The 25,515-nt window shown below is 47.9% G+C and overlaps 1 protein-coding gene across 1 annotated transcript in view; it reads left to right on the top strand.

The window, feature by feature from the left end:
• Positions 1-25,515, top strand: part of DISC1 (DISC1 scaffold protein) — a 300,758-nt gene that overhangs the window by 56,290 nt on the left and 218,953 nt on the right. The window contains exons 5-6 of the mRNA XM_032841136.1: positions 7,619-7,748; positions 11,563-11,798. Coding sequence (XP_032697027.1) covers positions 7,619-7,748; positions 11,563-11,798 — 366 coding nt within the window. The remainder of the gene's footprint in view (positions 1-7,618; positions 7,749-11,562; positions 11,799-25,515) is intronic.

Here is a 25,515-nt window from a genome sequence, read left to right as displayed (position 1 = left end):
GAAGACAACTGGTTCATGGGGGTGTCTCTCATCTGTGGAGGTGCAAACACACCGTGGTTCTACTTTTCTCCAGCCTCTCTTGTGCTCTGTTGAATACATCTTCCCAGTGTTTAATGCTATCTTGGGTGGATAAGACGCAAGTCTGGGTCATTTTTAGTTACTGATGTTCGTCCAGCCCGGTCCAATTTGAAACTTCCATTATAGATCCGTTTCCGATCTCTCCCTGTCCAGTGTCTGTAACCTTTGTCTTGTTGGTTGTCGCTACCGTGTGCATGGGCTCTGGCGTGCCCGTTGTCTATGGCACTCATGTATGTGTTCTCCAGACGACAGCCCAGGCCCTCCACACTGCCCAGATCCCGATGTGAAATGCAACCACCCCTTTTCAGATCTCACTCCGCCTCTTTCTGTAGGCCCTCTTGCACCATGGGCACACTTTTGGGAAGATAACTGCCTGATTCGTGGGAAGTTCACCTATCTCTGTCACACTGAATGGTGGGCGCTCAGGCCACCCCTTTGCAGACCCTCTCTGCCTTGTCATGGCTCTCCAGCTTCTTTGTCCCTGCTGAGGGCCTCCTCGTCCATCCGAAAGTCTGTTGCAACAGATACTTCATTCCCCGTGTCCCAGTCCCTTGGCCTCTCCTCGATTTCCGCGCCAGCCATGGACATTTCTGTCCACCTCAGGCACCCAACAGGTGTATGTACCACGGGGCTTTCTCCGAAGCTTGCGAGAACCAGAGGTGGGTAATGGCCCTGAAGGCCACGGTCAAGCCCTGGGGTGGGAGTTGGAGGATGAATGTGCCAGCCTACCCAGCCTCTAGGGGGCAGTTCTGAGGTATGTTCCACCTGTTTTTTTCCAGATGGTTCCTGGCAGGCTTAAGCCCCAGTTGCCCCTGTGGGGCAATAATGTGCCCTTTATTGACCTTTCCTGCTTCTCACTCCCTCACTCGTAGTTTCTTGGGTCACTTCTCCAGAAAACAGCCCAAACTCAGATCCTTGTCTCAGACTTTGTATTAAAATAAAAGAGTTATTTTTGTCTTTCTCCTAAGAGAGAGGTTTGGCTGACTACCACACAGACGACTGATCATTTTCTCATTAATAGCTTGCATTTCTCTGACTATATATCCTATGTATTTTCTTTTCTTTTCTTTTCTTTTTTTTAAGATTTTATTTATTTATTTGACAGAGAGGGAGATCACAAGTAGGTAGAGCAGCAGGCAGAGAGAGAGGGGGGAGGCAGGCTCCCCGCTGAGCAGAGAGCCCGATGCGGGACTCGATCCGAGGACCCTGAGATCATGATCTCAGCCGAAGGCAGCGGCTTAACCCACTGAGCCATCCAGGCACCCCGATCCTATGTATTTTCCCATTGGACCTTCACCAATATGCACCTTAAAATTGGTCATACTTACACCTTAAAATGTGTGTATGCGGGGCGGAGGGGTGTGTGTGCGCAAAATGTCCTTTATCAAAGACTTTTGCCCAATGATAAAACACAAGTAGACAAAATACAACAATGTTTAAAAACAGAGATAGACAATCGTTTTCCATGGGGCTTATCAAGGCAGAGCTGCGGCTTGCCTGTCCAAATATTTCCTGCTCACTTACTTCCTTTCAGGTGGGAGCAGTTGGTGATGCTTCTGGACTGAGTCATTTTTCCTCCGGCCAGCTCTTCCTCTGTTCCCTTTGAACCCCGTGATTCTTTATTGTCGTTTAGTTGTCATGTCGGGACCCTCCCACCATGGAATTCAGAGACACCCAGCTCTACGTTCACCGCCTGGCATGGAGAGACACTGCATAAGACAAGAAAGTGACCGTTTAACCCATTTTAACCGGAGGTAGAACTCGAGGTGCCTACGTTGTGGTAGGCTGTAACGATGGTCGTTGTCACCAAAGCACAGCAGGGCATGTTTCTGAACCTGAATCCAGGCTCAAGGTCAGGAGCCAGGTGTTAGTAGGATGGCATGTGCCGCCCTCCCAGGAGACACACAGCTGATCCCTTGTGCTCACCTCAAGATGGGAACAGAAGAGAAAAGCTGGTGGGGTGGGCCATAGAGGACTCCTCAGAGGTTGTTCTAGAATTAGTGGACTGTGAGTGACCTCTTCCACAGAAAGGTCCCCCATGCCATCCTCTTGGCTCAAATTTCACTGAAGTCTGTCCTGAAGCTGGTTGTGCCAGGCATCACTGCTTATAACTGACATTATAACCCAAGTAAATGTATACGTGTTCATGTATATAGAAATATAAATGTTTATAACTGACATTAAAACCCAAGGAAATATTCACGTGCCCCTCTTGTGGGGCAGTTATTTCTCTGAGTGGCTTAAGACTCTATAAAACAATCCTGCTTCGTTTCCTAGGGAACTTGACCTCCCCTCCAGGCCCCTTACTCTTCTGACCCACATCCCAGACAGGCACAAAGGCAGAACTGTGAAGTCATCTGCATTATGCCCGGCATTTTTACAGTACTTGTCCTACCATGGTGGCCTTGATCACGTATGACACTTTGTTGGATGAGGGAGCTATTTCTAGACTTAAGCCACACTTCAGCAATTCTGTGCTGGGCCCAAACCACTTCTTTCTCACCACCTTCCCGAAGAGGGGGCACTGTCTGGCATCTCCTCGGCCCTGTCGTGTTCTCACTCCACGTGCTTCTTCAGGCCCCTCTCAGAGCGGGAGGAGGGCGCTGGAGGGCCCTGGGGACCCGGGTGTTGCTAGGGAGGAGGCGGCCCTGTGGGTTCATCTAGGCACACACTCATTAACCACTTGGCTCTGGAAACGTCGATGCCCAGAGGGCGTTTCCTTCTTTTCCCAGTAGTACTAAACTGTGTGCTCACAAAAGTCCCATGGTGTGTGGGGTCCTTGGGATGAGGAGTGTTCTTGCTGCTTTCAGTGCTATAGGATCCCATTTTACAGATTCTTCCCTCTTTCTGTGGTTGGGGGAAAAGACAAAAATAGAAAGGCCGGGGTATTTCCAGTATTGTGCAGCCCCAGACGGGGTCCTGCATGAGACCTGGAGGCGGAGGGCAGTGTGTTCGAGGTTGCAAGTCCCCGTGGGCACCCAGGGCTGTTCTAACATTCCAACCCTCATGTTTTTAATTCTGGCCCCTGAGGGATTTGCTCATTTTACATACTGATTAGTTTATAGCAGCAATGCTAATTTGTACTGACATTAGGGATTACACACCAGGAATTATTAAATATAAAGGGAACAGCAAACAGCATGGCAGAAGGAAGAGGGAGCATGACTCAGAGGACTGAGCAACGGAAACCTGTCCCCTGCGTCATTACTCAGCCGCGGTGTGTCCTGGGGCCACCACTCAGCCATCTGTGGGTGGCTTTCTATACCCCGAGTCACAGTGTACGAGATGGAGAGAAGAGTTTTGGTTAATCACTAGGGCTTTTCTTATGGATTAAGTAATGAATGTGATTAACAATAATATGGAGAATTCCCAGTTCCCCACCTGTAGCTCCTCTGTAGCTAATTTCCAATTCTATGTTGATTTCCTTCAATGACTCCCAACCCGACCCAGATGGTATCTATTTAGGAAATTCAGGAAACTCTTAATATTTGCATAAGCAAAGCAAATGGGGAAATAAATTAGTGTAAAGAAATGATCCAATGCAACAGAAAGCTGAATTTAAACGACTTCCGGATTTTCTAGGCCACGGACTCATTTAATCATTCAACAAATATGGGCTAAGCCCCTACTCAGTGCAGAGTTCAGTCTCTCCCTTCCCAAGGCTCTCAGTCTGGAGAGAGTGTCTGTGTGACAGGCCGAGGCTCTGAAGCCCAGAGGGGGAAGGACATTCCCTTCCGACCGACGGCCATAGCCGATGCTGGTTTTGTTCCAGACACTTCCTCTTCTGATACGTGTGAACATCCCCAGAGACATTTCCTCTTTAGTCATCATTACCCTGGGTAGGACGTCATGTCTACTGGACATGCACACAGAGCTAACGTTCCTGATGCAAACTTGGACACACGAGGGGTGACAAACAGCGAGCCCCTGGAGGTCAGATGGTCCCTCATACTGGGTGGGGGGGCAACACAATAGGTGCGCCGTGCTCATTTGTCAAATAAACTGGTAATGACCCCCCACCCCCATCAGCCACACCGGAAAGGCACCAGCATCCTTCCTCATTTTAAAAACGAGGAAGGTAAGTTCAGAGAGCATTATTAAGTCCAAGGACACGTAGCTAGAGAAAGGCAGGGCTGGGGCCCAAACCACGGTCACCTCCCTCCCTGCGCTGACCAGTTGTCATTCCCCGATGGCTCTGCTCCATAGGGAGCAAGGGGCTTTAATCCGTGGCTGTGGGAGGCACGGAACTGGAAGCCAGGAGGAAACAGAAGTTTATAATCTTGCTGAGAGCCCAAATGGCGTAGGGTGTCCAGGAAAGGGCGGGGAAGGGAGGATCAGCGGGACACATCTCTGACGTCTCAGCTGTGCTGCTGGTTCTCTGGGTGACCGAGAGCAAGTCCCTGAATCTCCCGGCCACTGCTTCCTCAGTGACAAAACTGTCATAATAAAATGGGCCTCTTAGGTCTGCCATGAGAAGCGAGTCTGGTGCACAGAAAATTCTCCATTCATCCTAGTTTATTATCATCAGTTTAAGCATTTTTATTACAACTCCTACTGGGGTTTGCCGTTACGCACACGAATCAGAGAGTCACAGGTCTTAGAATAAATGTCTAAATTGCATGGTCTGTTACAATAAGTAAGTGGTTTTTGAGATTATTCAGAGAATCCGAATCTGTGTCAGGCCCAGGAACACAAGCGAGCTTCCCTTTTCTGTAGGGGCTGCTTTCCAGCTAAGAAGAACTGAGGGGACATAGTTTCTACCGTTGTTTCTAAAACTAGTAGGGCCGCTTCCCTGCCGTGCTTGGTTGGCTCACTCGGTTGTAAATGCCACGTTAAGATTTAGGAAGTGGGAGACTCACTCCTACCTTGGGACTCTGGTAATTGCTTTGGGCCTCGGGTTGAGCGTTTGTCCTTTGCCTTGTATTTTCCTTGTGGTGTATCTGGCTCCACCCTGCTCTGCACAGGAACCGAGCCTTGTTTACTGCTGGGTCCCTAGCAGTGGGCACCATCGACGGCGCATCGTAGGTGGGCGTAATAGTGTTTTCTTTTTCTAAATGAATCAACGAAATGGGGTACAAGTGAAAGGAGATGAACAGAGCACAAACACATGTTAAGATCAGTTACTCATTTCCTCCCGTCCTCCCGTCCTCCCTCCCTCCCTCCCTTCCTTCCTTCCTTCCTTCTTCCAGAATCCTGAATATAGCAGACACACAACGTTATGTGACTTTCAGGTGTACAACTCTGTGATTTGACAAGTTTGTACATTAGGCTGTGTTCACCGCAGTGTAGTTCCCATCTGTCCTGTCAGGTGGCTGGTACGATATCCTCGACCGAGTTGTTTATGCTGCGTTTTTTTATTCTGTGACTTACTTATTCCATAACCGGGGGCCTGTTCCTCCTTCTCTCCTTTGTCCATTTTGCCCAACACCCCACCCCTCTCCTCTGGAGATTATCTGTTCATTTTTTGTATTTATAAGTCCTATGCTGCTTTTGGTTTATTCATTCACTGGGTGTTTACCCAGAGAAAATGAGAATACTAACTCAGAAAGATATATGTACCCCCGTGTTTATTGCGGCATTATTTACAATAGCCAAGCAACCTAAGTGTCCATAAATAGACAAATGGATAAGAAAATGTGGTATGCCTGAGTGCGCGCGCGCGCACACACACACACACACACACACACACACACACACGGGAATATTAGGCAGCCGTAAAAAAGAATGGCATTGTGCCATTTGGGACAGTAGATGGACATGGAGGGCATTATGCTAAGTGAAATAGACTGAGAAAGACAAATACTGTACAATTCCACTCATAAATGGAAATTAAAAAAATGAGTTGCCCATTTTCTTTTCTGAGAAACGTGGAGGGAGTGAGACCCTGTGTGAATGTACAAATAAGAACATGCAGCTTCACGCTCCGGTCTGATGAGCCCGGACGTCCGTGCACGCGGCAGCCCAGTTCCAGCTGTCTGCGAGGAAATCCCGGTGGTGGGGGAGGGGACAGGCCAGAAGCTACAGACACCTGCTGTGCCGTGGATCAGTAACATATGATACGTGATTTGTTTCAAACGCAGACATGCCTGTTTTATCCAAGGGCTACAGTAGTTCGGCTATGTGAAATTATTTAAGTGAATAGTATAGCTACCTAGTGTAGGTGGCAGAAAGCATTTCCATTATAATATTAGAAATAATATATGCTCACTAAGAAGACTTAGAAAATCAGAGATTCACCGAAAGAAGTACTTCTACCACCCAGAGGGAAGAGCTGGTAACATTTTGATCCATCGAAATTTTTTATACACATTTTTTTTTAACAATAGTTGTTTCAGAGTATACTTATTATTGTCATAGCTGGTTGAAAAAATAGCAATAGAGATCACTTAGCAATGGAGAATAACAATAGAGATCAGTGGCTACATCTTTGGTGACCTGATTTTAGTGGCTGCATAGCCTTCCTCTGTGTGGCTGTGCCATGGTTTACAGCTCTGGTCCTCATTTGGGACCACGATTGTGTGTTTTCAGTTTGGGGCTACTAAAAAAACCTGTGGTATTTTTGTAGCTAACCTCTGTGCCCATCTTTAAGGACAAATTTGCCATCCTTTAAGGGTAAATGTCTACAAGACCCCTGCAAAGCCTCGAGCCTGGGCTGCATTTCCCCAGCATTGTTTTGGCCAAACGTGCCGACTCCTGCAAGAATAAGACACAGCCAGATCTTCAGTGGGTTTTGACAGTCTTTTAGCAAACGCTTTCTGAGAAGCTGTGACCCAAGTATCTGTGAATCAGTCATGACCTCTTTTTAATCTCTACAGCCAAGATCAGCCTCTGGCATTTGGTTGTGTCTGGATGACCAAGGCAGCGCTGTCCAGTAAAATACAGTGCAAACCACAGACGTGATTTCAAATTATCCAGTAGCCGCACTAAATAGAAGGAAGAAGAAACAGGTGAAATTAATTTTACAAGTCTGCTTAATGCAACCCAATACATCGAAAATATTGTCATTCCAACATGTAACGGACATAAAAAATACTGAGATATTTTATGCTCTTTGTTTTCATACGAAGTCTTTAAAATCTGGTGTGTATCTTGCACTTTCAGCACATCTAGAGCACATGTGGCTACGGGCCACGGGGCTGGACAGCGCAGGCCTAAAAACAGCAGTCGGGCTCTGCGGAAAGGCGAAAGCCCCAACAGATCTTAATTAAAATAGAAACATGAGTTAGGGACCTCATCCGTGCGGCCTGCCTGAGGATGAGAACAGCCTGGTGGCCATTTTGTGAAATTTCTTTCTCTTAACATTTTTTAAAAAAGATTTTATTTCTTTATTTAGGAGAGAGAGAGAGAGAGCCAAGCAGGAGTGGGGTGGGGAGGGGGAGAGGCAGAGGGAGAAGCAGAGTTCCTGCTGAGCAGGGAGCTCGACCTGGGGCTCGAACCCAGGACTCCGCATGCCACCCAGGCACCCTTTTCTTAACATTTTCGTAGCTCTGAGGATTTCAGTTTCTCCACATCTGTACCCATATGCACGTTTTACTTTAAGGGCCTGCAGTGAGGACCCCCACGCCCCACCCAGGGGGGAGCCGAAGCTGTTGGAACCCAGCGCTCAGGACAGCCTGCGTGTGTCCGTCACCAGACGAGACTGGCTTCTTCAGGAGAAGCAGCAGTTGCAGGTAAGCAGGTGAAGAACCTTCAGGAAATAGGCCAGCGTTTTTCTTACCCATGGAAGCCAAATGCAGCAGGGGAGGGGTCTTTGCTCGACTCGAGTGTAGCAATTAGAGCTTTGGCTGTCCACCCGTGAAGTACAAAAGGGGAGCTGGGTGGAGGTGGCCGGAGGGCTTGTAAGAATCTCATTACACACAGGGGTTGAAAGCTTGTTGCTGTTTGTGCCTGTTTTCGATATTCCTCATTACCTTTCGAATATGCTTTCCTTGTCTGCCAGGCCAATTTGTCACCTCTTATCATTTTGACCTTTTACGAGGTTCTTTGGAAAGGCAGGAAGAAATCTGTGCTGTGAAAAACCTTAATGGAAGATTGCATCGACTTGAAGTGTAAGGAGCAGTTGTTAGGGGCAGAGTTGTAAGTGTGGACTGGGCAAGGCTCGCGGGTCTGGGAAAAACTGGTAGACATCTCCTGAGAGCTCCAGGTTGGCCCAGAGCAGCGGGTGAAAGTTGGTGGGAACCGGTCAGGGGCTAGAAGTCCAGGTGCAGCACCGAGTTAAAGGTAGGAGGCCATCAGGTGCTCTGGAAGTTGAGGGGGGCCCCTCCCCCAGAGGCAGGGATCTTTGAAGCTGGGTCCACACCAGCTGGAGCCTGGAGGCTTGGGAGCAGGAATGGGGAACAACAAGGGAGCATCGGTTGAAGGCATCGTGATTTCCAGAAAGAGAATAGGTCTTTAACACCCAAGTGAAAATCTTGGTTTAGATTCTAAACAATGGAATGCATTTAGACTGGTTTGTGGGGCTTGGACGAATTGCTGGGCTGCCCTCCCATCCTTACTTCCTTGTGCAGAGTATTTTATTATCTGAGTTTGCCCACCCAAGTCCCCACAACAGCAAGGTGGCAAAGGGAGGCAAAAGTCATCACAATTGGAAACTATTCTCCAGTAAACCGAACTTTTATATATTCAGTGAGTATCATCATAAAAGTTTGTGATGTGATGTATGGCTTTTGGGGGTGAATGGTTAAGAAAGAATTCTTGAGGTGTTTGCAATACAAAAAGATGGTTTTATTTAAGCACAGGGACAGGACCTGTGGGCAGGAGGAGGTGCACTGGGTTTGAAGAGGGACTGATTATGTACTTTCAAGTTGGAGGGATTAGGGATAGTGTAAGTCTCTAAGGAACTGGGAAGCAAGGTTTCCAGGACCTTGAGAGGTCATTTACTACTATCTACTAAACTCTTAGTCAGGAGACCCTTCAGAGGTGTATCAGCGGGCCATATGTTTCAAAGATGATTGCTATCATATATCTTGGGGGGCAGTGTAGGTAGAGAGATCAAGAAAGTTTCCACAGGGATTTTTCTGGGTTAAAGACTTGCAGGATCCTGGAAGTTGGGCTAATGTCAAACTAAGGTTGCCTTTTGCCTCCAGCAAAGTATTCACACTGACGAAGTTGAGTTCCTGGGTGAAGGTCACCCTGCCTGTCTCAAGTACTTGTCAGTGGGCTGCAAAGGAAATTGGATTATTTTTTCTACATTTCTTTTGCTTTTGTTCTCCACATCAGTTTGGGTAGCTGAAAATGGGAAGTCTGGTTTTGGTTTTGAACGATATTTGCCAGTTAAAGGTCCGCATCATTCCCGATGATGTCAGAGTGGACAGAAAGTAAGTGCAGCCTGGGATCTTTCGTGTTTGAGGGGGATGTTCTCCGCAGAACTCCGGGGGAAGGTGGCTCTTCATTATTCAGCAGGTATTTGAATGCCTCCCCTGTGCCAGATACTGTTTAAAAGGCTGAGGATTTCTGTGAAGTTGATGTTCTAGTAGGGGTGGGCATGGGGAGCTAGATGAGAAATGGCAAACGTAATTAATACCTAAATTATCGCCTTCCTATGTTGTAGGGCGGTAGGAGCCATAAGGCATAGGCTTGGATCAACTCCTTGTGCAGCGAGATGGAAGCCGAGGGAAGAGCCATGTGAAGGCCTGCAGTGGGGATGTGCCTCAGGCATTTGGAGGGCATCCAGCAGGCCAGGGTGGGGGAGAATAGTAGAGGAGAAGGTCAGGGAGAAGAGGGGTCTTGGAGGGCCTTGCACACGTTAGTAAGCACTCGGGCTTCTCTGTGACTGGGCTGTGGAGCCATGTTAAGCAGTGAAGGAGCATGATCTGACCACATTTTAAAGACTCACTTTGACTTCTGTGTTAAGAATAGGATATAGGGCCCCTGTGGAAGAGAAAAGCACGGTGGGTCTTCACAACATTAAAAATAGAATGACCACGCCATCAAGCAATTCCACTTCTGGGTATACGCCTACAGGAACTGAGATCAAGCCCTCAGAGAGAGGTGTCCCAAACAGCATTATTCACAAAAGCCAAAAGGTGGAAGCAACCCACGTGCCCATCTGTAGATGAATGGATGAACCAAATGTGGTCCATTCACACAATGGTGTATTATACCAACTTAAGAAGGAAGGCAGTTGTGACACATGGTGCAATGTGGATGAACCTTGAGGATGCCGTGATGAGTGAAATAAGCCAGTCACAGAAGGGCAAATACTATGGTTCCGTTGACATGAGGTTCCTAGAGACTCCTAGAGACAGAAAGTGGACTGGCAGTTGCCAGGGCTTGGCAGAAGGAGGGGCCATGAGGAGCTGAAGTTTCACGGGGACAGAGGTTTGGTTTATAAGACGGAGAGGTCTTGGACGGTTGTTGGTGGTGGTGGTTGTGTGGCAGGGTGGGTGTGCTTAATGCCATGGAACCGGCCTTACGAATGGTTAAGATGGTGAATTTTGTGGTATGTGTATTTACCACAGTTATAAAGAAAGAAAGGAGAGAATGGGGTGTGGGCAGAGGTGGAGGTGGGGAAATAGTGCCAATGATATCGTAATGTTGGACCGATGGGAGACCTATTGTCTTCTCGGAGTGTCTCAGGGCTGGATCTTCACCCTCTCCTCAGTCTCTATCCCCCAACCCCTATGGAAGCAGGGTCAGGAGGTAGAAGTTGGTGGTGATCTGTACCTTGGGTTTGAGAGCCCATAGATAAGAGATGGGGAGACACCCGGGATTGAGCTCTGCTCTTGTCAGCCAGAAACCAATGCACGGGACTCAGGAGTGTGGGGATTGAGAGTCTCATTTTAAATTCAGAATGCTATGAGATGATCATCTGCTCCAACACTGCGCACACAATGGGCGTTCACTAACCTGCTGCTTGTTTTATTCTCTGGCCTCAAGACTGGATGATACTCTATAGATTCTTCAGATTTTGGTTTGCTGGATTAGTGGAAATGGAACTTATTTAATATTTTTTATGAGCTGTAGATGGCACGACACTGTCTGCTGCATCCCATTGCTCTTTCGATCTTGTAGATTTAGGAAACTGTGATTTTCGTCTTTCTCTACACACTGCATTTTCACGTTTGGGGACAGACCAACCGAGGATTGTTTGCTTTTCTTTGTCGGCTCATGACCTGCGTTCCCTGCTTGGCTTGTACCCCAAGCACGGGGTGTTTTCTCCCTAAGTTCCAGGTCTTCTGCCTGCAAACGAAGTAAGTCATTTATGTATTTGCTTGGTTCTTCCAAGTCAGATCCCTGGCTCACCCCCCATAGTTATTATTTAGTACTTGGGAGGGAATGTTTTTCCTTATGCCAGCTCATCAGAAATACAAAGCTGGCATGGTTTTTCCACTCCAGCAAACCTCCAAAAATCTGCTGCCTCCGAAGGGAACTTCACGGTGCTCGTGCACGTGGCTGGCTCTCACTGAAAGGGCTCATTACCGGCAGAGTGGTCTGCTACGAGGAGGGTTCCTTTATGTAACCTGGTTTCTCCGTTCTCTGCAGAAAGAGATCGAAGCTCTCCAAGCAAGAATGTCCATGCTGGAAGCAAAAGACCAGCAGCTGAGAAGGGACATAGAAGAGCAGGAGCTCCTTCTCCAATGGGAGGACTGCGACCTGCCCGCCCTGGTGTGCGGGCTGTCCCCAGGCGAGCTGCGGGAAGTCAGTGAGGCCTTGCGGGACACGCTGGCCTTAGCCAGCAAGATTCCCCTCCGTGCAGAACCGCCTGAAACTCTCACGAGGTACTGATTTCCTAACTGAATTGGGATCGCTCACCTCTTTGACCAGTTCACGGGACTGATGTTACTGGCTGTCCCTCAGCCACAGATATTTTCCCAGCAGGGCTCTGGTGTCTCAATGGAAGCGCCATCGTTATTTTGAGCCGGAAAGTTCGTCCTTGGGTGGGCAGTCCTGAGTGTTGGGAGATATATTATATCCTGGCCACCCAGCCTACCCAATGCCAGTACACCTCTCCATTCTACTATGCACCCCCCCATTTCCAGTTCCCCCCCAGGGGCACCTTCTCTCCCTTCGAGATCTGTTGCAGCTCCATTGGCTAGAGTTTCTGACACCAGCCTTGCTGAGGACCACCATCTGGGGACAGGGGAACCACCTCTCACTGATGGAGGAGCTGAGCCATCAAGGGGGTACTCAGTCACTCACCGTGTGTCCATCAGGAAGAATGAACGATTAAGAAGAATAGCAAGCATGTTTTGAGTGCTTACTCTTTGCCAGGCACTGCGCTAAGCCTTATGAGTTGCTTCTCTTATATTTATTTTATAGATGAGGAAAAGAAAGTTCAAGAAGGTTCGTGATTTGCCCACCGTCCCAATAAGAGGCAAAATTGATACTTAAATGCCCGTTCGTTACTTCTCAGCCTAGTTTCTTACCTACTTACTGTGGAGCGAGAAGCTTCCCGATGCTCTGTGTTGTGGAATATCCAAAGGATACACTTCTGTGTCTTGCTCTCCGGGAGATCATGGTCCTGTTTTGGTGAAAGACGGAACACGTGTGTGCACGTTAGCTAAAAAGCTGTGGAGTGACAGAATGAACACGCAGACAGGTCGTAGGGACTGCGGGAGGGATTCACGTTCTGCTTCATTATGTGCCAAAGACAATACTTCACAACACTTCCCACCTGCAGTGGTTGCAAACGTGGGCTCTGCTGCCTGATTTGCTCAGGGGCGAGTCCTCACTCAACCACAGAACAGCTGGGAACCACTTATTATGTGGGGGAGGGAATGATGCTAATAGACTGTTTCGTGGACCAGTGGTTAATATACATATATATATATATATATGTATGCATATACATATATATATATATATATAAATAAATCCCGGGATGGTAGTAAGTACTTTGCTCTGCTTGCTGCCTGTCATTTTTCTCATGGGATTCCAGTCTCCTGAGGCCTTCAGACTGCCTGTCCCGATGTGTCTTAGACCACTGAGTGAATATGTCCTCTCTTAGCCACGTAGCACATCCTATCCAGCCACGAAAAGCAAGCCACGGATGGAGGCTGGGCTAAGGAAATGCTTAGAACTTCCTCCCACGCCCCTCCCAGCCCTGACCTCGATCTAATCCCATGGCTCATGCCTGGGGGAAGGAGAAGAGATCTGGATTGTTGCCAGATTTCAGCCGAGGAAACTGACCATTGGATACGACTTGTGCTCTCCTGCGGTGGCTTATGACGTGTCCTTATACTATTGCCTCTGCCTCTGAGGCTCCTTCCCACTCCTGCGTCCTGGGCTGGCCCGTGGAAGTCGTTCTACAGCTGTATGTGCACCCACACACCCTCACACCCAGGTACCCAGGTACCCACACGTACAGAGGTACATAGGCTGTGCCTTGCAGACTTTGTCATACGGGATTATACACATGCCCGTGTAACGTGTGTTGTATTTTTATATACGTACGACATGGAATACCTAAGATGAAACACATGTGACTTTATTATTATGTTTACAGATACGTGTATTTACATTTGAGGCTTAAAACGATCCCTTTTTCATCCTGCCATCCAGCTGTGTCCTACTTCTTTTTCCTTATGCTTTTCACCACACAGAGATCTGGTACATGCCTCTCGTCTCTCGCTCCAGGTGACAGCTCTTTGCTGGGGGAAAAGCTAGGGCATGCTTAACTTAGAATCCACTGTAGTGTTTCACAAAGCCTCGGGGTTTTGAACTGAATTCCTGGGCAGTACCCCTGCAGGTGGGCCCTGGGCTCTACGGAGAAGCCAGGCTTTCTCACAGGCCAGCTTGTGGCATTCGGAGCAGCCCAGGGTGGCAGGCGGGCCGGTCTCCTCATCCGCATTTTACAGATGAGGAGACAAAAACTCAGGAGGGTTTCCTGGCGAAGCAGCTACGAAGAGACCTTCTCGTATGCATCCACAGCTGCCTTTGGGTCTGAACCCACAAAAGGTAGTTTCTTTCGGGAGATCCGAGGAAGTTTTTCTCTTAGTTTAAAACAGGGATCTCCGCGGTGTGGTAGGCTGAGGGGGCAGGGCCCTTGAACTTGGATCCTCTCACCTCCAGTCTGTTATCCTGTGGACGTTCTCAGCCGGGGATGTTAGGGTGAGCAGGGCACTAACAGCACGGAGCGGAGTCTTGTGTTGCCGGGAGAGTCACCACCCCGGTACATCTCACAGTCTGAGTGACCCCGCAACAGGTGGCCTTTGGCATCTCCTTTATTTACTCAGGGATGCAGGCAGGTGCCTCCCTGCTTTGGGGAAGTTTGGGGTGTGTAGGTGCAGGCTTTGACAGCTCCGCTGCTTTTCTTCTACCCTAGGGAGACGGGGCTTCATGATGTTCCTGATCAGGAATATGAGCTGGAAAAATCACTATTATTATGTGGGCTTCCCGTTTCCGAAGGAAGACACACCTTTGTTGTGTGCGAGAGTGGTTTCTTCTTAGGCCGGGTGGAGAGATCCTGACAAATAATGAAATTGGCAGATCTGTAAGCCTTATGAAGAGAGGTTGTAGAGACCGGTGTTGTTACAAATATGTGGAGAAACAGACCACTCAGCATCACGATTATTATCATCGTCACCCATATAGATTCTTCCTAGAGACCAGCTCTAAGCTTAGGGTGCTGTCTCGGGAGAAGGTGTTTCTGATTTACTCAACTTGGTAGTGCACACGTTCAAAGGGAAGGATATGCCTCTTTCTCTGGATAAACTATTCAGTTTGAAAAGGAACTTCCTAATAGCACTCAGCACCTCTCAGCAGATCACTGGTGGAGACTTTCTGTGCTTACACGGCACCATCGTTTCTGACCGTAGCTCGCTGGGAATCATCTGGTGGGTGTTGGAGAGTGGCCGGGAGGTATGAGGTGGTATGCTGGGCTGGAGAGAGCCAATGGCTTTTTGTTTGGACATGATAGTAGAAACCAAAGCAGCAGTTTGAATTTTCTGATGTCTGTTTTGGATCAATTATCTTAGCAGGATGGAATGAAGAGCTTCCTGTTCAGAGATCTCATAGCTGCCCTTGATAGAGCCAACAGAAATGGTTTTCTTCCAATGACCAAGAGACCATTTTTGGAACTCCACAGTGTGGGAGCTGGCAGGGCAGGGACGTAGAAAGGACAGGGGCCACTGGAAAGATGTGTTTGTTTGAATTTCCTTTATTCCTGGGATCCCAATCCTTTAGCCTTAAAACAAACTCCTTGTTTCCTCTCACAAATTTTCTCGTAACGGGAGAGGTCTGGACGGATGCTCTTATCCAGTGAGCATGATCCTCCCTACGCATTAACCCAGTCTCCTCATTCCATCCCATACTGACTCCGCTCCGATAATGGGACTGGGTGTGAGGGGTTGGGGAAAGGATGGGACACAGAGAGGAAGGGTGTGACGGGTACTGGGGTTTTCTTTGGGCCGCATCCCTTCTTGTGGGGTGTGAGTTTCCATCTACATGTCATCAATTGAGGAGGGTGTGACTCGCAGCTCATCCCTCTCCAGTGCTGTTGGCTCGGCTTCCCCGGCCTCTGCACACCAGGGGCTAGCCGGGCTGGACCCTGTCCAGCAGCACGTGGTCAACTGTGAAGTGAGATGGGCGTAATTCCGGTCATAACAACAGAGATGGCTGCGGACGGTCATCTGTAACATTCTTCAGACGCCGGTGACGGGTTCGTATTATTAGCCTGTGGTTGACCTCGGCATCCCTCAGCTCCTGGAATCCTTCATGCCTCACGGGAAATGTGTGCTGGAAGCTCACGGATGAGTTGTTTCTTCTTGCGCCTTTGGAAGGGACGTGTCACATCGCTTTACAAACCATTGGCACAAACTGTGAAACCTACCCAAGGTTACAGGGAGGCTGGCTGCACCGTGGTGACCACGTCCGGGACTGCTCTCAGCCGGGGCTGCTCCTTGCTCCCCACTGCATACGGCTGGGGGCACCCCAGGGAGGGCGACGGACTGTTCAGGAGCTCAGCCATGCCTGTCACAGTGTCTTCAGCCCACAGGGAGCAGCCCGGGCCGCTACCACGGCTCCCTTCAAGACAGAGGTGAAATAATGAAATTCACCAGTTCGCCATTGACTGGAGCAAAATCGGTAGTCCCACTCTGCCCTCAGATCCATATCTTACGGAGTGAGGGGGCACCGTGAATGAACGCAGCGAGGTCTGCATCGGGATACGGGCCCCCACATCCAGGGCGACCCTCGCAGTCTGTGCAGAGAGGCAGCTGTGTGTCCCCGTGCGCGGGCCTACGTGTGCCCGCAGCCGTGTTAGGCGGAGCCCCTTGTTAGGCCTGTCCGTGGTCCTGGGGACTGCTCTGCAGGTGCGTCTCCCAAGTCTCACGTTGATCATGGCTTGCTTTCTTACTGAGATTTGTATTAACAACCACATATTAATTTTAACCTTCCTGTTGTTTAAAATGCTAAATTTTGCTCACTATAATCCTGAGTTATCCTGGACAGTATATTGGTTTTATGCCCATTTTGCAGATGAGGCTGCTGAGGGCCCCAAGTCACGCAGCAGCAGTGTTCTGACATCTTTGGCCAGTTTTTGATCTGGGGGTGTCCGTGTGAGAGGAGAGATGGTTAAGGCTGACAGCCCAGGAGAGATCAGGGCTTCAAACTCAATGCCCTGGCAGGGAATGGAAAGAAGTCCCTCTAGTCAGGGCAGGGGTCTTTGGGTCCAAGCAGAAGAGAATGGGTGTCATTCCAGGCCAGCGATGGTTGTTTCTGTGCCCCACAGGTCCCCTGGGGTCACCTGACAGGGCTCAGAGCCAACAGGTCGCTACACCCAGGCAGCCAGCTGCTTTGGGTCAGACAGGTGTGCTGGGGGAGTTCCGAAGAAAGGATGTAGGAGGAAGGGGAGATGGCAAGAAAGCCAGGGCTGGCGCTATGGGGACTGGAAATCTGGTTTATAAAATAAAGGGTTGGGCCAGATGATGTTGAAGGTTCCTTCCAGATCTGGAACACTTTGCACTTTCAGATTTTGTGAAATCAGTTAAAAGACATTGCTTGAAAACACAGTCATTCCTCCATTCCTGATAACCACCAGATGCATTCCCCAGCCGAGGTCTCCGGGCAGACCGTGCCCATCCGCGGGGCACGGCACTCAAGTCCTGTCTTTTCTCAGCGAGGCAGTGCTAATGAAGGATTCTCCTCTTCCTTCCCGATTAAAAAAAAAAAAAATGTCATTTTGTGCTAGATTGAGTTTACTATGATCTACAAATTCTCTGTGTTTTGTTTCCTTCAAGGAGTTTCCAACTTGGGTCTGTGATCATTTAGGTAGGTTCTTCTTGGAAGGCTTGTAAATTGTAGACTCACCCATTCCTCTTTTATAATTTAGGGATCAGATGAACTGTTTTCAGCTAGAGCCCCAGGCTTTCTTCACGATGGGACATAATCATCTTTGACTGCAGCCAGCTCCTCTAAGACTGTGGCTGTGGGCAATCTCTTGGCACCCGTGAATACATGTGGCTTATTTTAAAAGTTGCTCCTCTAGTCAATTTCAGTTTTTTTTTGGTCCATAATTATCACCTTGAGAACTGTTCCGTACCTCAGTGCTGCATCATTTGGGTGTCTTCTACATTCTTCTGTTCCTTGACACCAAATTCTCTTATCCCTGACGGGTTCCAAGAACATTTCCCTGTTTGTAGGTCGTGTGTCCCTATTCCCGGCTCGAACTCCTCAACGTTCATTGGACACTACTAGACGGTTCTCCAGACCTTGAGCCAGAGGTTGAGAGCTCGTCCAGGGAAAGGTAATTCAGTTCTGCTCGGACAGAACCTTTTCAAGTGACTGCAGGGACTGTCCCCAGGCTGGAAATGCCAGTTCATTGCTCGGTGGGAATTTAGTTAGTTAAGAACACTTCCGTCCCACGCCGCTAAGGGGTGATTATTAATCATCCTGTGCTGATTCTTAGGCTGCTGGGGTGACCTGAGCCAGAACCTTCAGGTTTCCGTAGATGCTTGCAGGGCTGGGGAGGGTGCTGTGCCGTATACACTGGGGACATTTTTCTTAGTTTGCTCATCTTGGCTGACATATCATTGCTATTTTGTACACCCTTTTGGGCAAATTTCTTCAGCTTCCTCTTTGAGTTGTATTGATGTTGGTGTTTGATTTTTTATTCAGTTACTTGTGTAGACAACTAGATCCGCCCCCCCCCCCCCCCCCCCCCCCCCCCTCCTTTTTTTTTTTTGTTGTTTTTTTTTTTTTTTTTTTTTTTTTTTTTTAAACAACAAACCCCCCCCCCCCCCCCCCCCGCTATTCATTCATTTTGTTCAGCTTTGGTCTATTTTTGCAGTCTTTCTCCAGCAAAATGTGTAAATCTTTAGTTTACTCACTGAAGCATTTTAGGAAATGCAAAATATAATATTCTCCAGTTTCAAGAATCCTACTGAACTGTTGCTTTGTCAGCAGGTTTTGAAAGAGCCTGAGAGAAATGTAAGGTTTAAACTGTTTGTGTAGGTTTTGCTGTACTTGTTCTTAGGCAGATAATAAATAATTAAAGATGACTCAGAAAAGCATCATAGGCCCAAAGCAGAAAGTATAACCTTTTGGGCAAACCTCATAGTTATGGAAAGTATATATGTTTATACATTTAGGAAACCAACATACATTTAAAAATATTGGATTATTAAGAGGAAATGCAAGCAGTTCAGGGTCGTTCTTTAAAATATTCTGGGCCAGCGGGACATTACTTATTATTAAATAGAATTAGTGATTGACATGGAAATCTGAAATTGCCTTTGGATCACTTAACAGAGTAAACCTAGAGGCAGCCTCATTTTCCCTTCAGATCAGATTGTAGGGTTTTAAGGATTAGACTCACAGGAGTTTGGTGGAGAAAAGCTCTATAGCCCAGAATTGAAATCTTTTTCAATGTTTAAATACATCTGGGTTATGATAATAGTTGAACATGTGGAGCCCGCTTGGTTACCAGTCTTTGAAAAAGAAGAGGCCAGGAATTTGTTTCCTCATTGTTTGTGGATACGTATCCCTGAAAAACTTGGGAGGGAGGGGTAGAGAGCAGAGTACTTATGATCTGAACGTGAGGCTGTTGATATTTTTGACTCTTACTCTCATTTCCTCTTCATTGGACAGCTTAAAATCCCTTACAGACAAACGCCTGCAAGTCCAACGCTTCTGGCATATGAATTACAGTTACAGTTTGGAGTAAGACAGTTTGAGAGGCACTGAGATGTCTGCTGGAATTAACACTTGGAATATTTGGGCAAGCCAAATGCCAAGTTAATCAGTTGAAAATAAAGCTGTGATTCTTAATAGAACTGGCCTCAGAGGCAAGGCATGACTGTGTGATGTCAGGCAGTCTCTCCCAGTGGGGGTGGGAACTGGCAAGAAGAGACAGCGGGGCGATGGTGTGCGTGTGTGGGCACATGTATGTGCATGCACTTGCACTCTGTCTTATCCATATCAAATTTGGAACACTGCAAATCCAGTCCATTCATTCGGTACTAGAACTCATCCCTCTGCCCCACATTCCCACATCAGTGCCCCGACTATAGGAAGTCTTTCCTAGGAAGCTGGAAATCCTCACACACTCTCACTCATTCTCTTTCCACTATCCCCTTTGGGAGTACTTATACAAGCCATGTAGATGTATTTTATTAAGAGGAATTTATAGTCTTACAAAATGTGACATCTCAATCTCAGTCTGCTGAGTTAGTTGGAGGAGTGGGACTTTACCACCAAAACTCTGGAGTAGCTGAGTGTAGTATTTTAGTCAGAGTTCAAACATGGGATCCCTGAAATTCAGAGAAAGCCTCAGTAAGGAGATGAATCACTAATGTGATCCATCCGTATCCAGAGAATGAATCAAAGGTCTGAAAGTCTGAGTATTTCTCTGGCCTATTTTCCCTTATTTCTTTCATTTAATCTCTTTGGCTTGGGGCAGAGAGGGAAACATCGCCTGTATTTACCCTAGTTAAAAACCCATGTGCTTGGTTTTTGTCAGATTACTCAAAACTACTTTCTCATTCTGATACAGTCATGGTTATTTGTATGAATGCTTTATTAAAAGCCTTTTTTTTTACATCACTCCACCCAAGATCCCCAGGATGAATAGGAGTGTCTGTCACATGAGCAGACACTGCATCACACTCGTGGCAGGGATGGCCACGGGGTGGCAGGGCTCTGGGTTCTTGGTATGAATCTCTCCCCATTGCACTGTGCAGACTTTCCCAAGAGCCAGTGTCTCAGGTAGCCAGCTCGAGAGCTTTTCCAGCTGTATAGAATGGCTTGCCCTGATGAATCTTTATGGGCCCTATCGTGTCTCCTCGAGGGATCATCTGAAGTCTAGAGGTGTTCTTGGCATTTTTGTTGTCTGTGCCCCGTGCTTGTCCCACTGGTGGCATGTGACATTATCATCTGTGAGCCAGGAAGGGTCCAAAGAAGAAAAAAGGCCAAGTAGATAAAATCCTGCGTTTCCTGAAGCTATTTTTGCTGTCAATTTTATTAACATAGAATGTATTATTTGCTTCAGGGGTACAGGTCTGTGAATCCTCAGTCTTACACAATTCACAGCACTCACTATAGCATGTACCCTCCCCAGTGTCCATCACCCAGCTGCCCCATCCCTCCCCGCTACCCTCCAGTAGCCCTCAATTTCTTTCCTGAGATTAAGAGTCTCTTGTGGTTTATCTCCCTCCTGATCCCTTCTTGTTTCATTTTTTCCCTGCCTGCCCCCCATGACCCCCCTGCCCTGCCTCTCAAATTCCTCATATCAGAGAGATCATATGATAATTGTCTTTCTCTGATTGACTTATTTCACTTTTGCTGTCATTTTCTTAACCACTTGCCCCTGACCGAAGGTTAAAGGACTAAGCAGTAATTGGCAAGGTTGTTAATGTCGACAGATTCCTGTTTTTTTTTTTTTTTTAAATTCAAGAGCCAAGTTATACCTGTGCCAGGGTTGCTGTCATTTTGCCCTTTATGTCCTTTCTAACTTGCTTCAATGGCAATCTCTCGTTCTTTTTTTTTTTTTTTTGATTTTTTATTTATTTACTTGACAGACAGAGATCACAAGTAGGCAGAAAGCAGGCAGAGAGAGAGGAGGAAGCAGGCTCCCTGCTGAGCAGAGAGCCCGATGTGGGGCTTGATCCCAAGACCCTGGGATCATGACCTGAGCTGAAGGCAAAGGGTTTAACCCACTGAGCCACCTACGCGCCCCGGCAATCTCTCATTCTTAAACTTATTTTTACTAAACAAGACATGGGATGGAACTACAAATGGGGAGAGACAGAGGAGCAGGGAGAAGACTGTTTGGAGATGAAATTGATAATCCTCCTCCTTTTTCAGAGCTTTTTGCTAAAATGGGACTTGAGCATCAGGCCACATGTACACAGGTAGGAGATGGACAGGCAGCTGCCAACAGACAGCAGACTTTTGGCACAACTCTGTTCTGAGGGCTGAAAAATTGTGCCTCGCTTAGAAAAATGACAGATTTCTGGCTTCTATTTCTGCCTCTATCACCAGCATCCCCTGGCACTTTATATAACCTATGTGTCTTTTAGCCTCTCTAGCTCTCTGCAGATAAAATAATATTGGTAAGAGAATCTCAAATGGCAGAATAGTAAAAGAACTTTGGATGGTAGGATTTTAAGTTTCTTGGAAATAACTTGGGTCAACTGCCTCACTTTGTGGGTCAGGAAATAGAGCTCTAGAGAGAAGTGACCTGTTCAGAGTCTTGCAGACATTTGCTGGGGTGGTGGGATCTCAGAGTCATTAATATTCTCGTGTTCAGCAAAGGTCAGATGAGAGCAGGGACTCAGTTTCTTCTTCAAAGGCTCGTCTTTGGGGCAGGTGTGTGGTTGGCATCCTGGGTGTGAACTAACGTGCTGGGCCAGGACTGGCACCAAGGGTGGTGGTGGCAGAAGGAAGCGTAAAGAACGAAGGAAGACCACATAAAGTGAGAGATAGTTTCTCTAAGAAACGAACACAAAGGAGTCAGCTCAGGCCCACCTGACATCTGTGGCCCAGAGGAAGAGGAATCCCTGCCTGATCTTGTCTTCCCACCCTGGCATCTGTCCTTTCTGCCCTGGGATTCTGATGGTCTTTCCATGTGGACACCTGGCCTGCATGTCCAAGAAATATCCACACCTTCAGAGTAGCTACTGTTTGACCAGTGCTGGGGACTGCCCGCATATCCACTGCAGGGAGTTCCACCCTGGAGAGGAACACCCGGAGAGGAGCCCTGTCCAGAAGCAGTCTCTTGTCTCTTTGGGAAGGCAGTCTGGTACAGATCAGGATGGGCATGTATCTTTGGCCCGGTGGATGCTTCACTCCAAGAGTAGAGAGGATAGGACATCGGAGGGCCCTGGACCTATGGGAACTGTTGAAAGAATTACTAAGAGAGGGTACAGAGTCAAGTTTCTTATGAAGATTTTGAGTTATGCTTCTCTGAGTCTGGAGAAATAGGGAATGACTAGTGGTTGGTTACTATTTGACTGGGGTATAGGGGTCTTCAAATAAATAGATACCAAATGCAGTGGTAGGTCACGGAGGAAGATTAGCAAGATACTCTAAGCACTGTCACTCTGGATCTTACAGAGTGACCCTCTGGCATGGCAGTTAGGCAGCAGTGAGGATGCATTCTCACTGGCTGGAGACAAGCTCCAGACTGAAACATGTGGGTGCCTTTTGCACAGTCCTGATCCTTACTTCTGACCTTCTGGCTCTCCCTCCCCATGCAGTATGCATTAGTTTGTTAGGGCTGCCATAACGAGGTACTGTGGGTGCGTGGCTTAAATACAGACATTTGTCATATTTAGGTGTCCAAGATCAAGGTATGGGCAGGGCTGGTCCCTCTGAAGACCTTGAAGGAAATGATCTGTTCCAAGTCTTTCTCCTTGGCTTATAGGTGACAATCTTCTCCCTGTGTCTCTTTCCACTGTCTCCCTCCTTTTATGTGTGTTTCTGAATCAAAATTTTCCTTTTTATAAAGACATCAGTTATGTTGGAGTAGGGCCCACCTTTATAGGCTCTTCCTAACTAACTACATTTGCAATGACCCTATTTGCAAATCAGTCACATTCTGAGATGCAGGGTGCGGGGTGGTTAGGACAAACTTTGGGGGAATACAATTCAGCCAATACAGAATCTATGAAGAGAAACCAGCCAAAAGAGATTTCAAAGAGAGCCAGAGTTCTAAGAGATGGGACTTAGGAAGAGGAGTGGAGATCTTACTGAGTAGACTCCAAGTTTTTAATCTCTTCTTCGTCATCGAAAGCTCTGCCTACAGCAAGATGGTCAAGAGCATCATGGCCTTTAATTTTCACTGGTGCTGGCACAGTAGTGGGAGGTGGGGACAGGGACGGTGCCTCCCACCATCCTGTGGTTTGAGTGTGCCTCCGATAGAGGAGGGAATGGTCAACCATGCTTCACCTAAAGCAGGTCCCTCTTATCCATGGGGAATGTTCCAAGACTTGCAGTGGACACCTGAGACCACAGGGAGTAAGTACCAAGCCTCACCTATACTGTGCTCTTCCCTAAATACACTTACGATAAAGTATGAGTTAGGAATTAGGCATGGTAAGAGATTAACAACAATAACTAATGATAAAATAGAACAATTATAACAACGTATTATAATAAAAGTTACATGAATGTGGTCTCTCTTTCTCAAAAAATCTCATGGTACTACACTCACCCTTCTTGGGGCGATGTGAGAGGATAAACGCCCACGGGATGAGATGAAGTGAGGTGAATGATGGAGGCATATGACATAGCGTTAGGCAACAACTGACTTTCTGATGACAGCTCGGGACATCATCTGCTTCCAGACTGGTTGACTGCGGGTAACTGATACCATGGTACCAAGGAACCATGGAAAGTGAACCACAAATGAGGCAGGGACTACTGTATTCTTTAGGAAGAAGACAAGAAGCAAATATTAATTAAGTACCTACTATGTGCCGGCAACTTCTCCATGAAAGATCATTGCCACTGACAGCTTTCTGTCTGGGGGGAGGAGGCAGAAGGAAACAATATATGTAATAACCAAGCTGGTCACATAGTAATAGTAGGTAGTGGACACTGTGGGGACAGAACAAGAGAGGATATGAATGTGCAGATTTAAATGGGGCAGTCAGGCTGGGCTGCCTGAGAGGGTAAGATTAGAGCAAGGACTTGAAGGGGGTTGGCTGGCCTGGTGCATGTCTCGGGGGCAGGGGGAGCATCCAGGCAGAGGGGCCTGTGTCCCCTAAGGCAGATTGGGGGCGCTGTCAGGAGGCCTCTGTGGCAGGGCAGAGCCAGGAAGAAGGGGCCTTGTGGGAGGGGCGGCCAGAGACGTGATGGCAGGTGGGCTGTGCTGGCCGCCGGCTTTCCCCGCGGGTGCTGGAGCCGAATCGGAGCTGAGCGGTGGTGAGGGTGAAGTGAGGGTAGTGTTTGCGCATGTCTCCTTCTGGCCCTGGACCAGGTTCGCTACCATGATTGATTTCCAGCCCACCTTCCCTTCTCGTTAGTGCTGAAAAGCAGTCTGCCCCTCCCCAAGCTGAATGTTTTATTATTGATATTTTTGACAGCAGTGTAGCATTCTCGGCATGCTGCAGGCTGTTTCAGAGAGCCCTTCTTGTTCCTAACCCGAAGCTTGGGCCTTTGTGAGCTCCTATATGAAACCAGGGGTCCCATACTCCTTCCGTTTTATAAATCAAAGACATTCTTATGTAAACTTTTTTTTTTTTTAGGGATTTTATTTATTTATTTAATTTACTTACAGAGTGCAAGCTGGCAGGGGCGCAGAGGGAGAGGGAGAGAATCTCAAGCAGACTCCGTGGTGAGCATGGAGCCTGACGCGGGGCTCGATCTCAAAACCTGAGATCTCATGACCTGAGCCAAAATCCTGAATTGGAAGCTTAATGGACTGAGCCACCCTCCTTATGCAAACTTTTCTTAGAGCCGCCCCTCGAATCCGCAGCCCCCACACTACCAATAAGAGCCTTCGACATTCTGCACATGTCCGTGGTAGCCTCTCCGTCGGCCACGTGGGTGGGTTGCACACGGAACCGTCTGTGAGTCTGAAGCGAACAAAGGAGCTGTCGTGTTGTCCATTGTCTGCCTGCTGTTATGGAGGAGTGACTTTTACTTGGGGGAGGGTTGGACCCTAGAGTACCAGTATGTAGGATCTTAATAGCACATATGATTAATTGCATGTTAGTTTCAGTTGAAAATTGAGAAGCTCCCCCCATGGGTTGGGTTGCTGGGCGGTGTAACAAAGTGCCGCAGGCTGGGCAGCTTCAGTAACAGAAGTCTGCTGCTCACATTCTGGAAGCTAGAAGTCCAAGAGCAAGGCGGCGCTGACAGCTTTAGCTCCTCCGGAGCCCCTCTCCTTGGCTTAGTGAGGGCTGTCTGCCCCTGTGTCCTCACGTGGTCTTCCCTCGGTGTGTGTGTGTGTCTGTATCTGGATTTTCCTTTTCCATGAGGACACCAGCCATGTCAGATTAGGGTTCCCCACCATGCCCTTGCTTTATAACCTGATCGGCTTGGGAAAGACTC

The sequence above is a fragment of the Lontra canadensis genome, unplaced genomic scaffold (genome assembly GCF_010015895.1).
Source record: "Lontra canadensis isolate GAN:19392208 unplaced genomic scaffold, GSC_riverotter_1.0 scaffold120, whole genome shotgun sequence".
In the NCBI taxonomy this organism is placed as follows: Eukaryota; Metazoa; Chordata; class Mammalia; order Carnivora; family Mustelidae; genus Lontra; species Lontra canadensis.
The sequence above is the reverse complement of the archived record's forward strand: the minus strand, read 5'-3'. Positions and strand labels throughout refer to the sequence as shown.